Source organism: Accipiter gentilis, chromosome 13 (assembly GCF_929443795.1).
Source record: "Accipiter gentilis chromosome 13, bAccGen1.1, whole genome shotgun sequence".
Lineage (NCBI taxonomy): Eukaryota > Metazoa > Chordata > Aves > Accipitriformes > Accipitridae > Astur > Astur gentilis.
This window is the reverse complement of record NC_064892.1, coordinates 20,749,374-20,765,469: the sequence shown is the minus strand read 5'-3', so window position 1 is coordinate 20,765,469 and position 16,096 is coordinate 20,749,374. Positions and strand designations below refer to the sequence as shown.

Sequence of the window (16,096 nt, the reverse complement as noted above, 5' to 3'; positions counted from 1 at the left end):
AAAAGTATCCAATTTAACCTTTGCAACATGTACATATTTGGAGAGTATACTTTCCTTGTTCTATTTTAAAGCCTACAGAAACAGAAAAAAGTCAGACCTTCATGAAACATTTGAAGAGTACCTTCAAATTGAGTGCTATAACCACTCCAACTGTGCCCTACTCCCCTACTAGGTATTCTTGAATTTGCAAAATATCCACCTGCAAAAATTAGGGTACGGTAAATAGAGTGTATAAGGCTTATATCAACACAACAGGAATTGACAGTGCTGCTAAAGGAAGCAATGTCATGTACTGTAAATATCCATCTCTTAAGCAGTTCTATATTTCTTTGCTTAGCTATGTTTTTAGAGTTACAAAATACTTCTAAACACAATTTGGTGTTATAAAATTATTTCAAAGCTGAATTTTTATCTCTGCAAAGTTTAATTTATGACTCTGCAATGTGTAATATCGTGCCCTAAAAACAAAGATTTCTTAAATGAGATGTGAAAATAATGGATTTTTGTGTCCATGGTAACATACAATAGTACTGTGATTAAAAGGGAAAGAAAATAACCTTAAAAGAAATTATCTTCTAACAAACCTCTATGGACTTTTTCAAGTAAATAATAATTTAGCATTTCTTGGGGCAAAACCATCTGTTTAATTTTACTGTCACTTAGGTAAGAAAATGATGCTACTGGACATTATTTTGTATTCGAAAAATGCATGTATAATTGGATACCTTTCTACATAGTCCAGCAGTCGGGAACAATGGTTAGAAGCAGGAGCATCATGCCCTCCAACTGCATAAAGAAAGCCATCACACGTAGCCACTCCTACACCTCCTCTTCTCTTACACATAGGAGCACACATATTCCATTTATTTGTGTGAGGATCATAATATTCCATTGAACTCAAACACGAACTTCCATCCCGACCTCCAACTGAATATAACCTAAGAAAATACACACAAATAAAAATGTTAATAAAACAAGACGTCAGAACTGTAAAAATAAAACCAAGGAGCATCTGGGGGTTTTTATCTGACATCAGTGAGCAGGAAAAAGAAAAAAAAGATAATGTCTCAAAATCATATGAATTTCATATGGTCAGCAAACATAGATGATTTTAATATTATTACCAAATTCACATACTATTTAGTGCTTTGCCCACCTGAATAGACAGGAAGATATTTTCTTTTTGGTAATGGATATTTTCATTCTTTGATTACAGCATATACTGCCAAGAGTGCCATAAGTGACATGCAGATTTGTCTATATAGATTTATAAATCATGTAAGCAGGGTTGCTGTCTAACTGCTCATCATCTGTGAGGTGGAAGTGAAAGCACTAATTTATAACTGGTAATCCAGACAAACAAGAAATATGCAATCCATTTATTATAATTTTTCTGTGTTTTTATCATGCATCAAAGTAGTTGGAATTAGTCTGACAACTGCTGTCCTTATTTTAATATCCTATATTGTGTAATTCTTTAATACTGCATAGATTCACAGGCTTCTAATAGTGCCTTCCTGGGGGGAAAAAAAAAAAAAAAAAAAAAAAAAAAAGTAGTACTGCACAAGCTTTGTATGCTGAAGTACAAACCATATGGAAAACCATAGTCAGTCTTTGATCTAGTATTCAGCCTATTCCAGATACAAAACTATCAATGGGATGCTCGCATCCAGAATGAATTTTACACTTACAGGATAGTAGAGATCAAAATTGCAGTGCATTGCAGAAATGAATATTGCATTATGTTTTAAACGTGGGTTTTTAAAAAGTACTTACCTCAGTTTCAAGGATCTTGGTTATACTGAAGAAAAGTCTTGCTCACGCTAACATTAACATGTCTACTCAGCAAGTAAGAAAATGATACCCCCAGGCACTGTATCTTGATTTTCTTCATCAGACTATATTATGAGGACTGAGTTCTATAGGGAAGTCATGAAAAACTTCTGAAAATATTTTATATTTGAAATGGCAAAAATGTGGTTCAACATAAAATATATTGTGTTTGTAACTATCTGCAGACAAGAAACTTGTTTCCTTCCTCCCTTTATAATGGTTCCCAGGAGGAAACGGTTCTGATTTTTCTTTCCCACTATTACCATGTTGCATTCTTTTCTTATATGAATCCTTTTGCAGTCTGTTGCCCTTTTTACAGTGCCTGCAGATTAACTAATAGAAACACAGCCTATTTTAAAGTCCAACCACTGAGCAATTTAGGATGCAAAAGCTGTCTGTGTGAAGCAATTATTCATTGGGAAGCTTTTACTGTCCTAAGTGCTCCATGAATTCAGAGCTACTTAAATGTGCATTTACCATTACGTTTCGTTGGCATGGATGCTGATGAATAAGGAAGCACCGTACTACCACTAAATATGTCACTGAAGCCATAGAACATTTTGGTACTGCCTGACAAACATACTTGTGCTCTGACTGAAGTAGCCAGGAGAATCCATACTCTTCTATGAGAGATGTTAAAGCAAATACACTTTTTTGCAACTATTTCTGTGAATCCAGACCTAAGACATTTACCTTTCAATATGACTATCAGATATATACAGGTGGGATCCAATTTAAGATTAAGACACCTACATGTTAAGTGTTAATCTGTGGGTGTCTACAGTGTCTAAATTGTTGTTATGCACATGGTAGTCAGACAAGTCTAAAGAACAATTTATTTCATCAGCCACAACCATACTTTTTTTCTTCAGCAGAGAATAAGAACTGCGGAAGAGCACTAAAAAAATTTAAACGTGTGATCCAAATACATTAACATTAATATAAATACAAATACAAGCATTTACATATAGGTGTCTGCATGGACGTTATCTTTATTTTCAAAGATGGGACTTGGTTCATCACTTGACAGTGATCAAACATTATCTGTGACATTTAGGGTACAGTGACATTCCCTGCAGGCTGGCAGATATGACAAAGACTACACAGGAGAAATATGCATGATTGCTGGAGGTCAAGTAAGCTATCCTGAGGCAATTCAAATGGCAGTAGACACATGTTGATAAGTGATTTGTTCCCTAAAAACGAAGGCCATGGTTAACAAGCCTGAGATTTCCAAATAGATTTCTAAGTAAATATTTGGACACCTAAACACCTCACAGAATTTTAAAAAATGCAAAGTACCAACACTTCTGCAGAGTTCAGTGTGAATAATCATGTGTTCCCCCAATTTATATACCAGCCACTTTGTTTATTTCTTTTGGCATTAAAAGTTCTCATCTATTCTGTTGTCTTTCAACTGAAATAAATCTATAAGCTGGTATTTCCATAGTGAAAGCGAAGCATACTTTTTCATTCCTCTATTTCAATTAAGACAGGTAGTAAAATATAGCCAAAGGCATTCCTGAGTTGCTGGTAAAGAGTTAGCAAATGCCGTTCATAAGTAACTGATGAAAGTTTCGGCCAGAGATTGGAATGACCTGGTTTTTGTTAAAACACTCTGTGCTATGCAGAACAAAACAAAAATAATTTCCAAAATCAGATTTTGGAACTATCATTTTACAGTTTGATTGTGTTTATATCTCAGCAAAGAATAGTTCATAAGACTAACAATAAAATTTTATTTCACAATGATCTAGTTCAGACAAATTAAAGTTGGAAACTGAGTAATTGTTTTAAAGTTCTGGTTGTTGCTGAACACCTGTCAGGAATTGCTCCCACTCTTCAACCAAATTTCATAATCCATAGTCACAAAGGCTCTAAATGACTGCAGAACAACTCTGCAACCAGTGCTGAACGTTCAGGATACTATATAGCTAACTGAAATTTTTTAAATACTTATATCCAAAGATACTTAGTAGTCCTACTTCCTTCTTAGTGCTCAGGGTCCTATTTTATTAGATGACTTAGAATGAATCCATTTCTGCAGCTTTGTCTTTCTTGGTAACAGTTTATAGTAAAATTTTCTATAAGGAAAAGTATAATGTATTTCTCTAAGAAGGCCTGAAAACCTGGCATTACTGAGATCAGTTATCAGTCCTGCAATTGCAAGGGCTGCTCTTTTGCCTCTTAACTATATTCCATTGTATTACTTCAGTTACCAGGTACCACCTCTGCTCTGGATCATTTGTTGAAAGTACTTGTAAGTAGACTTTCGTTTTCATATGCAAGTACTTTCAGAATTCAGAGATGAAAGATAATCCAGTGAGTCTGAATTTAGCAATTTCACATTGTTAATTTACAATATTATTTTAGTAATTTTACCTTACCTCACATACTACTTCAACTAGCATCAAACACATGGCTTATTTTTTTCTATTTCTCCCAGATTACTGGTGTCTGTAGACTTCTTGTAGATGTCATATCTCTTAATAGCTTTTGAGTACCTACAGTTTTATAAGATTTTTATTTTCAACATTGAGCGATTAAAAAGAAAGCTTAAGAAATAACCATAAGCACGATCACGTAATAGTCACATGTTCATTCATTTTTGAGTTGGGAATATTCTGTTAACAGAATTGCACCTCATTGTATAACCCATCAAAGCTGTTGGGATTTCTATTATAATTATCACTGTTTAGAGGCGAAGATCGACACGGAAAAGAAAGCATCCAGTACTGAGCACTTTTATCTCCTCTGATCACAGTGAAAATTTTGCCTGCGGAGATGTTATAGATTTCTATTCCCCAATGGTTCAGCTTATTCAGACACTGTGCATAGGTACAAATTTAGACCAAACTCAGTCTCCTCTGAGCTGGAAATCTGTCTTTTCAGGGTTTGGTCACTACTTTTTTGTATTAAGATGGATAGAGATTCCTAAACACTTTTGTATATATGTATGTACAAAATGGCTAGAAAATGCAGTAGAGGTTTCAAAGTAGGAGACATTAGGAGAAATCATGACTGGCTGGATCAAAAGCATTTCTCTCAGTGCTGTCATTACAAACCTTTGATAAGTAATCAAAAAAGCCATTTTTAAATTCCGTTTGACAAGCCAACCTCAAAAGACCAGACTGCCTTTGATGTGAGGTAGTATGGCTTGTGAAAACATTTGAATCATGCCTTTCCTGCATTTCTTAATGAGGTTTTGCCTTTCAAAATTCTTTCACTGTGAATATCAAAAACCATATTCAGTCTTTTGCTTAGGCTCCTTTGTACCCTTTTCTGCCCTTTCAGTGTGCCTGAAAGAGCAAGAGAGAATGACTCTGGCACAAAGGATATCTGCCTGGTAGAACTGAGGGGAATGTAATAATTTTCATCAGTGCCAGACTTCTGTATTGCTCAATCAGTCCATACCTGATCTAGGAATCAGACTGTAGGAGAGGAAAGATATCTATCCATGCTGCCTTGGTTATGCCAATAAATAGCAGTTCACTGGCAAAAGTTGAAAACCTGATAATTTTCTGAATGGAAAGCATTAACGAAGTCTCATTTCTGTGTGCAAATTTGGAATGGTATTTCTTGTATTTGGTGCAGTAATGCAGTAGTGGAGTAAATTAAAAATTTATACAGTTTGACCAAAAAAAAAGTGAAGAAAAAAAAAGTCATACAGTAAGTGCCTGCAATTAAAGAAATAGTAACTACTGATAGAAAATACTGAAAGAAAAACACCCTGCATGGATAATATAATTACTGCAAAGTTCTACTTCCTACACTAGAAAGTATAGTTTCCTAATACAAAGAACCTATTTCAATTAAATTTAATTCTAATCAAAGTTATATGGGCTACATTTTCTCTGCAAGACCAGTGATTGTATGCAAATTCCACCAGTTAAAAATGTTCTTGATTGTATCAGGCTATAGGATAGTTAAGGCCAAATAGTTTTTATAAATTAATCATTTACTACAGCATGAGCTTAAGGCCTTTTATTTCCTCTCTTATTTATTAAAAAAGATACAGTGAATCTGTCATTAAATAAGAAATTGTTATTGAATTAGCAGATTACTTCATCCTAGACCGAGTTAATATGTTCATAATATTCATCTTCTTTGTGAATTTAATAATTTTAGACCATACAGCTGTTCCATTTTGTTGTTTCAGTATCCATTTATTGCATGATTTTGACTAAAATATTAAACATTATTTACAACTTTTTGTAGTTTCTACAGTTAAGGAAGAATTTTTTCAACATGTGTCCCTTTTTCCCTATATTGGGAGGCAGAATAATTGCCTTTCTGAGAAAAGAGTCTGATCAACAGCAGTACTTAATAAACAGCACATTTATAAAACATCAGCAGCATCAAAACTGTCATAAAAGAACCTAAAATAACTTCTACAGGATTTAAATTAAAGTATCAATTTATTTATAGGTCAAAATACATTTAGAGTAATATATAGTAAGAACAGAGACAAGATTTAAAAAGTTTCTACAAAAAAAATTCTAAGGCTGATAACTTGTTGATTAGTCTTTGAAATATGTCATTCTTCCCATTGCAAAAGGATTTTATAAAATTAGTTACATCTATAAAATTCCTAGTAAGTAATTAATATCATCCTAAGTCAAATTTCATTCTACTCTCAAGTTGGGTAGATAATGTATGGCCTGTTATGGAAACAGACACGTGAAAGCATGAACTTTTTGACAAGGAAAAGCACTGCTGTATTTCAGTATCAGGCAAAATATGCATATCAGTCATAAAATATTGATCTAAAAGTATTCGTTTGTAGTCATTGAGAATATTGTGGGCAGAAAGCATGCAGTATGAAACATATTTTCTCTCTTTACGTGACTGTAATTATGTATGCCAAGTATAGTATTTTTCTTAGTTCAAATGGCATAGTAAAAGAATAGCTGAATCACCAATAAGGCACAAGAGCAAAGAAACCCTCAAGCCAAAAAAGCCATGAAAAAACCTACTCTGATGGGAAATATAATTGTTTCAGTCATACTTTCTTATCTTGTTAGCTTGGCATGAAATTCTAAAGTGTTACTTCATCTTTAAAAATCACAATTACAGCATATTAATACTTCATTTATTTAATAATATTGAGCCAGTTCCCTAGTTTTTACTGAAGTATGAAAATTGTCTGTGCGTTGCGATTATATGGATGACTTGAAAAAAAGTCTTAGATCATTTAGTCTGTGACCTTCACAATGAACAAATCCTTCTCAATTCAATGAATTCAACCAGTAATGAAAGATTCAGCTGAAGTTGGTCTACCGAGTCAAAAGACATTTCATTTTAGACCAATATTAGCTATTAAGAAGCTAATCAAGTTTCAAATTAGAAAAATAGAACTATCAGTTAACAGTGAAGATGGCATAGTATTCTGTTCTGCTGAGTTCAGTAGGTATTTGATAGCTGCTCCAACGGCCGTTGCCCATAAAGATATTTAGTTGAGTATCAAATTAGATATTTAGCTTTCTTTAATTTCAGTAATATTTAAAGGTTAAATATCCTTCCAGACTTATGCATATGTGGAAATAAAAAAGTATGTTTATGCATATGTAGATACACACATATGAATACATGTGTGTATACATGTGTGTATGTAATTCAAGTAAATGCCTACAGGTGGTCAGGGGAGTATCTAGACTTGTTCGACTGCACTGAACAAGGGCTTCCTTCAGGTCCCAGCATATAGGCAACTAAGTACTTTTAAAGACAGCCTGGGATTCTCATACTTCATCTCCCACTAAAGATAATAATTAAAAGCCAGACTTTCAGAATAATCCAGAATGTGGGATGCTAATATCTTTTGCTGTTTTGACCATGAGAGGTAAGACAGCGATTGCTGAATGCTTTTTAAAAGTCTGTGCTTAATTGTGGCAGCTGCACAATTAAAAAAAAAATTGGCTGTGAATCTTTCTAGGCATCGTCCACACTGCCTCCCGCTGTCTAGATTTGTATGTATGTTGCATCTGAAAGCTTGAGTTAGATGGAGTGACCTGATTGCCTTTTTCTGTCAGGTATTAGGACTGAGTTAGTTAACTCACCACGTCTGCTTGGTCTGAAGTACCCTTACCTGCCCAAATTAATGCATACCATAGTATGTTATGTTCATTATCTATGTAGAAGTTGTTGTTCATTACAAAATTTACAGAAAAAAAAAGAACTATGTAGTAAAGACAAAATGTTTCTTATTACAAAAGCTGAATGGCAGATCTTACAGCAAATAACAGTCACGCTAGCTGTATACCAGTCAACAGTCAGCTAGTCCAAAAATCCTGTTTGTGTGGGTGATGGGTGAAAAGAAGTGCACAGTGGGGTGTATGCACTAAAAGATGTAGATGTGCAGTAAACATGCAAAATAGAAATGTGGCCTAAGCATGTGGGAGCCTTACCATAGTGTATCAAGAGAAAACAGGCTCATCAAGTTCCTGCCCTGCAATGCAGCAATGTCATTAGCATCTGCCATGTTTCCTAACAATCACTTGGGTTCTAAAGAACAGTACATTCTAGCTGTGTATGCGCCTACCTTGGACTGTAGGAAAAATATTGGTTTTACTGTAAAGTTTCATGATTTTTCATTGTCCTCTTCTAGGAGTCACATGTATTTACCTAACTTGTATCTGTTCTAGCCCTTTTTAAGGCTAGCCTAGCCACATAAAAAGAAGTAAGCCTGTGCAGAGACTGCTATTTTACAGGTTGGATGTAAAATGACAAGTTAAATCTTGCTTGAAAAAGAGAGAATATGATGCATATTGAATTGAATTGCACATTCATTTAGCTGCATGGGACCCCCACATAGGAAATATAAATTTGTGTGCAAAAGTACAAAAGATCAGACCAGGGCACTGAATTAGTAATAAGCTTTAATGATTCTGCTAAGAGAAAATGCCACAGATAGTTTATTATATAATGCATGAAAGGCAAAGAAGCAGAACTCCTGAAGGAGGTTGTAATCAGCCATGCAATCAAGTTTTGAAGGTGGTTATATGAATGCAATACAGTGCTAATTCTCTTGTGCCAAACACTGAACTCCTATTAAGGACTTTGTGGAATTATTAACCTATGCCTCTCCGAGGTCAGTACACAGCAAATATATTCCTGTGAGTGACTAACTGCAAGACAATTTTGAGAACCCTTCTTGTGCTCATGCTAATTTGGTTTCAATTCTGTTATTTTCTTGAAAATGAAGGTTCAGCAAGCTAAATTTTCTAATGTTCACTTTGTAATAATGCCTAATAGTCATAAGGGACATATTAAACTAAAGCAACTGCTATTTACCACAGGCACAATATTGATCTAAATAACACAAGTTTCATTCCAGCTTTGTCTCATTAAATGACCTGAAAACAAAACATTCCCCTGCATATATGCTAGCATCTCTATTGGCCAGCTCTCTGTGTTTCCTATTCAAAATGAAAAAAGAGAATAGCTGGAAAAGTACTGCTAAGACAATAATCCAATTTATAGAAATCCATTATTAAATGAATCCAACTATCGCAAAACTGGTGGAACCGAATGAAGGTAACTGAATATAATTCAATAAAAAACATTTTTTTAAAAATAAACCTAGATGTTATTAAAGCTTCTCCACCTAACAAATGAAATTGAAAATGTAACAAATGAATTTGCATGGGCGTGAGGGAACAAAATAGTAAATACATATATACATAAGTATTCTTTAAAAAAAAAAATCATTGGTATGCTCTATTTCTATGAATGCTTAAGTAGAATTAATAGAATGTGGAAGCTATTCTAAATCCTATCTGCTACAGTCAAGCAACAGACAAAATCTGACATTGCCTACTGATTAATAAATAATTTCATAAAGGACACAACCACAAAATCACATTTTTACGTTAGTGTGTCTTTCAATAGAAATATGAGAAGGGAATACATTTAAATGTCAGTAACTAAGATAAACAGGGAAAAGGAAGCAAACATGATTGATGGAGAAAGATGAAGCTTTCCAAACAACTCCAATGTTAAAGATGATGGATTGGATTAAGAGGATCTACGTTTACAGTTTTGTTCCAATAAAAGAAAATACCTTTGAGTCAGCTAAGCATCTTGACCTTAGTATTTGTATTGCATTTTCCTGCTTAAAATAATCACCAGTCATAATTCAGATGTCCTTCCCGAGATTAGAAATTGCGACTCTTGTCCTCAAGAGTGTTTGAGCATTTGGTTACTTCCTTTGGTACCAAACTTATTAACAAGAACCACAGATAGAGCTATGGCACCAACCTCCTGAAAGCTCAAATGTTTTAAAAATGTTCAACTTAGCTTTTTTTCAAAACTGCTATAAAAAAACGGTGAACCTTGGCCAGAGCTGGTCATTTGCCCCAAGACAGATCTGTTGCTCGGGTACTTGAAGCCTATCCCCATTCTTCATCTTTCACCCTTGCCCAGTTTAAATGGTTTCCTTACTGTCTTCTAATAATCCTGTCTTCTCCAAACTCCATTTAGACAACATTTTGATAGGCAACCTGATCTCCTAACTCAGCACAAAAATGTCCAGTATTTGGCAATTATTTCATGATTAAGTGTGCAAAAATCAATATTGCCATTGTACTGTTTGTAAGTGCCCAGGCGTTGGTGGCGGGGGGGCTGCAGACACGGCCCCTGTGAGGAGCGGCGGGGGCTGCCCCGTGCCGGACACAGCCGGTTCCAGCCGGCTCCAGCCGGCTCCAACCCACCCACCCCAGGGCACCGCTCAGCCCCACAGACAAGGCCGGGGTGCCCCGGGGAAAACAGGTTTCAAAAAGGGCAGAAAATGGTGCAGAGAGAGAGTGAGGAGGGGGAAAAAGAGAGTGAGAAACAGTAGAGGCAACACCAAAGTCAGAGAAGGAGGAGGAGGCGCTCCATGGCATTGAAGCAGATATCCACACCACCACCACACTGGAGCAGCAGGCTATTTCCCAAAGGACGGCTGCCTGTGGAGAGCCCATGATGGAGAAGGGAAATGCATGAGGAGGAAGGAGCGGCAGATAGGAGCAGTTATGGACTGACCGCAACCCCCATTCCCCATCCTCCTGCACCACGCGGGTGGGGGTAGAGGAATCGGGAATGAAAGACAGAGGATGAGCTGTGAAAGGGGTGAAGAAAGGTGGTTTTTAAAATTTGTCTTTGTTTCTAACAACCCAGAATCTATTTTTATTAGCAATAAATTACATTAATTTTCCCCAAGTCAAGTTTGTTTTGCCCGTGACAGTAACTGGTAAGTGAATTTGCTGTCTTTGTCTCAACCCATGAGCTTTCTCAGCCTATTTTCTTCCCTTGTCTAACGAAGGAGAGTGAGTGAGCATCTGGGTGTGCATTTGACTGTTAGCTAAGGCTAACCCACCATAACAATGCCAGAGTAACTCCCAGTTCACAGCATCTCCTTTCTCCTTCCCTCATTGTACAATGCATAAGCACAGATGTAATAGAAATCCTAATACTAATGATAATAACAAAAAATCCTTTGCTGCTGCTTTGTTGAAAGAATCAGATACAAGTCAGATAGATATTGATGGGGAATAATATTTTCCTGCAGCATTTTCCACTGCTCTGTTACTTTTCTTCGAAGAAAACAAATAGTTATAAAACTTTTTTTTTTCTCAAATAAAACTAAAAGATTATTTGAAAGGGCATTTAAAATAGTTCTATTTTTAAATGTTAAGGTTAGACAATTCCTTGCTTTTTATCATCTATCATAGATCAATAATGGTGTGTGATATTTGATAAAAACAGCAGCAGCAGGTAGAAATATCAAGTTCACTAAAACACATCTTTGAGGATGTGGCAATCGATAAAGGGCAGACCTTCCTTCTCCTTTGTTCCGCAAGATGTTACCACGTGAATGAACTGCTTCCCAGTGTGTGCCAAAGTCATTATATTTGACACTTAACTCAATGTACTGCTGTGATGTTGTACCATTTAAAGTCAATCTGCAGATCATAATAACAGCTGAGTATTTTTTCCTTTTGTAGCACAGATTTACTGATATCTGTTGAAGAGAACACAAGTAAAGGGCCAGTCTTTCTGCCATGAAAGCTATAGTTACACAAAAAGAATGCTGATAATTTCCAACATACAAGTAAAAACTCAGGAATATTTTCTGTAATGTAATTTTGTGGCCATATAATAGGAAAATCTAGAAAATTTTCAGTTATGGTTGTGTCACAATTATTTGGAATAACATAAATCTGTATGATACAGAGAGTCTCTTTTAAGTATACAGTCCCAAGGCAAGTGTATAAACTTAATTTTATTTTTACGTACAGTTTCCCCATTAGAATAAACTTTGTTCTGAAATTAAATTACATGAAGTAAATTAGTGTAAAGGTTCAGTGTTCTTAGGGAATGCATGCTTCATATATTAAAGACTTTTTAATAGAAAGCTAATAAATAGCTACTGTAGCCTTGGAGGCAACTATATTTTAAGTTACTGACAAGATTAGTATTTATTGGATTGAAACTGTCAACTAGATTTTTTTCTTCTTCTTGATTTTAAAAATGAAGAAATTAAGACATAATCTTGAAACAGTAAGTGACAATTTTAAAAAATTTCTGGAAAAGATACAATTTTTTTGCAATTCTGGTTTCCTAGTGATTTTAATTTATGCTGTAGAAGAGTACTATGGCTTCAGCATTACGTCCTGTAAACTGTAGAATACTAGTCCTACATAGTATATATTGCATACTAGTTATATGTCACTTATGTGAGCCCCCAAAGAACAATTCAAATAAATCATCCCAACTTCTGACCTCTCCTGTTATCTGCATATAAAAAGCACCATCCTTTCCTGATTTTTTTGAAGTTTAAATCTGTTTCACATTTAATGTTTTAACACCCGCATCTGTTGCTGATGTGAGAGAGTTCATGCACTCTTTCTCTTTGTGTCTGTGCAACAGGGTTGTTAACAGTAACAAGGCAGAGAAGATCCTGCTTCCAGATCAGAAGGAACTACTGACCATGTTTCATCCCATGAAACTCTACAGTCATGGCAAGTCCTACAGTAGCTACCAAAGTATTTTAAAAATTGATAAAGGCATCAAGTTAAAAAAAAAAAAAAAAAAAAAGTACTTCAGATATTTATTTGTCTGAATTTCTGACAAATTCAGGAGGATTTTAGGGCTTCAATAATGAAAAGATTTTCCAGGCTGTATTTCGATGCACACACTGACACAATCCTTTTCAGGTATTAGGAAGGATTTTGATATAATATGCCATTTTCAGTTTAAATTTAAAAATGTATTTCAGTGAAATAACATTCATTTCTGTGTGCCCTGTTTTGCCAAATTCAGATAGTATTGCTTTCCATTTGTTTGAGCAGCAAAATAATTCGTAATTGACTTGCACAGACTATACAAGTGAGCTTCAAAAACATAAGTAAGCTTAAAAAGGTTCAATACATTAAGAACTAATAAGAAGCTACTTACAAATCAATTGTCTCAGAGCCTAAGGAGATCAGAATCTAAAAGGTTTTGGTTTTTATTTATTTCCACCAGAAGCTTATAAAGAAATACAATTTTCATCATTTTTTATGGTACTATATATCATTTTTTTCTCCTTAAAATGGCTTTAACTGGAAAACCAATGAAGCAGACCATAGAGGTATGGAGATCACAAATGGAATAGTTTCCAGCATTAAAACTCAAAAGATGAGACTATATTTTTTCAAGTATTTAAGAAGCTCACATTTGAGATATTTAGCATACAGTTCCCCTTTTATGTAAATTGCCCAAAGCAGTGTGGGAGATATACACATAGAATAGTTTTTAACTTTCTCACTTCAAAGACAGTCTAACCCTGCTGCATTTTATTTATTTACTTATTTAATTCAGCGCAGAAGAAAAACCTAAGGAATAACCAGGAAAAGGCTTCTCAGAACTACCATAATAAAATAGTTCCTTCTTTGTTGAATGTTAAAGCCAACATCTTCTTTCTCATTGAGACATCTATTTCTAATATCCTTAGAATTTATTTAAAAAAAAATAATTCCATAACCTTCTGCCTAGTTCAAAGCAAAACACTCAGATGAGGAATGCAGCATATGTCAGTTGTGTGGAACAGCAGCGTAGTAAGAATAGCACCAGAGAGTTGAAAGGTTTGGTCCTTACATATGTTTTCAAGTTTCAGTTCTCAGCATATGGGATATTTTTTAAAGATGGTTATTCAATTAAAAAAAAATAAAAATCAGTAGTATATTTGTTATTTGCTTCAGTGCGACCACTGCTTTTCTGTTTTCAGCGGTGTCCATTCCACCTTTCTGAGACATAGATAACATCTCTTTTCATTTAAATGTGTTCTAAGTAAGTCATGCAAAATTGAGCTAATACACTATTCAAACCAGATTCTTTTAGAGTAACAGGGTTATTAAAGCAGCTTTGTCCATTTGATCTATTCTGGAACATTTCAGTGCCACTGTGACTTAATAAGAGAAAGCAATGACAATTAAGCTTCAGTGGTTTGCAGGTGATTTCACAACATAAAACTAACTCCTAATGTCATGGATGAGAAGTAGATCATCTGAATATATAATACCATGAATTAAATAATATAACATTAATAATGAATGCATCCAATAAAGCCTGTTTAATCCAGAGTTACTCTGCAAATAGGACACAACTGACAAACTCATAAAATTAGTTAACACTTTTAAAGCCTGTAGTTTTAATTAATTTGAGATTCAATTTAAAAAATACATATCTGCATATTGTCATAATGGTGCAATTATGGGTATTCTGTCAGGCCTCCTCCTGCTGCTACAGAAAGGTACACAATCTCCTATAGGTCTTGTAACATTGTTGTTTGGGCTAAATTAAGCTCCTTTGTTGACTTTTATATTCAGTGACTCTTATAGTCAGTGGAAAGAGTCTGACAACACCAGCAATCAATTCAGCCTACTTATCTCAAGCCTGTATCTTAGGTGTGATAAGCACAACCTAAAATAAAGGATTTTGGGGTGTTTTTCCGACTGTATAATCAAAACTGAATGATTTGCTCCTGGAAGAAATGAGGTGGGCAGATTTTAGTGGATTGTTGAATTATGAAACAGCATAGTCTACCATGAAACCCAATAGCCTTAATAAGTCCTATTTTTCCCCATAAACTTTTAATCCTAACTTGTATTAACTATCTTTTTCATGTCCTCAACATTTACTCTCTCATTCCATCCCACATCTGCAGCTGTTTCTCATCCTTTTTTCCTTGCTGTTCAGTAGTAATAAAGTATGAGGAAAATAATATTCCAGAAATTTGCCTTACTCCATTGCTCCCACCATTCCCAAGGGATTCTTTACTGACCTCCCTTTATTTATTTTCAGTTGTCTACAGTGGGATTCATCTTCCCCGCTTAAATATCAGAAACATAGAAGTCAAAATCTGATATCAGAGTCCTCAGGTTTCCTATACAGTTAGTAGAGAAAAACGGGCACTTAGAGAGAAAAATTCATGCTGTCCTAACACAAATGTCTAAAGTAAGACAAATGATATCCTGAAAGTATGTATTTCTTCCATTGACCATAAGGCAAACTTAAGATGATTGGCTCACTTGTAGATGTCTATACAAAAATCTCTGAAGTTAGGTGTGATGAACTCCTCCCCCACCTCTAAATTATTACAGTTCACACCATACTTTTTTTAGACACATAGCTAAAAGGCAATACTTTTAAAGTGATAAGCAACAAGTAATACATCATATCACATTACCGTAAAATGAGTTTTAGTAAGTGCCATATTACAATTTTAATTTTAATTGAAAGTTTGAAATGAAAATGAAAGTTACAAAAGAGAAACTTAGAATATGAAAAAAATTAGAATTACAGGTTTAATGTAGTCTGACTGTTTTGACAAGAATCAAATTTCTGTTTACTTGCTGTGTAGATGTAATTGCCTTGAGACAAAGACAGTTTCATGGGTCAATGTTTGGCTGAAGCAAGGTACAAAATGTATATACAACAAATCTTATCACTGGGTACATGACTATATTAGAAGGATAAACTCGGTTAACTAGAACTGATATATACAACATATAAAAGTCAGATGATGCAACTGACTGTTATTTACACCATACACACTGAAATTTCAGGTCTATATTCTTAAGCATTTGATATAAATATTAAACAAAAATAATATAGAAAATATATATATACATTACTTATTTCAAATAAATGTAGGAGCCATGAGATATAGGAGGGTATGCACAACTCTGTCTACATTTATTTTAAAAGACATCCTCTATTACAACATGCTAAAAGTTATTTA

The 16,096-nt window shown here is 34.6% G+C and overlaps 1 protein-coding gene across 2 annotated transcripts in view; it reads right to left on the bottom strand.

Annotated features, from left to right (window-relative positions):
* KLHL1 (kelch like family member 1) overlaps positions 1-16,096 on the bottom strand; it is a 237,681-nt gene that overhangs the window by 5,881 nt on the left and 215,704 nt on the right. For both annotated transcript variants that reach the window (XM_049816006.1, XM_049816007.1), the window contains one exon: positions 726-938. In XM_049816006.1, the coding sequence (XP_049671963.1) occupies positions 726-938 (213 nt within the window). The remainder of the gene's footprint in view (positions 1-725; positions 939-16,096) is intronic.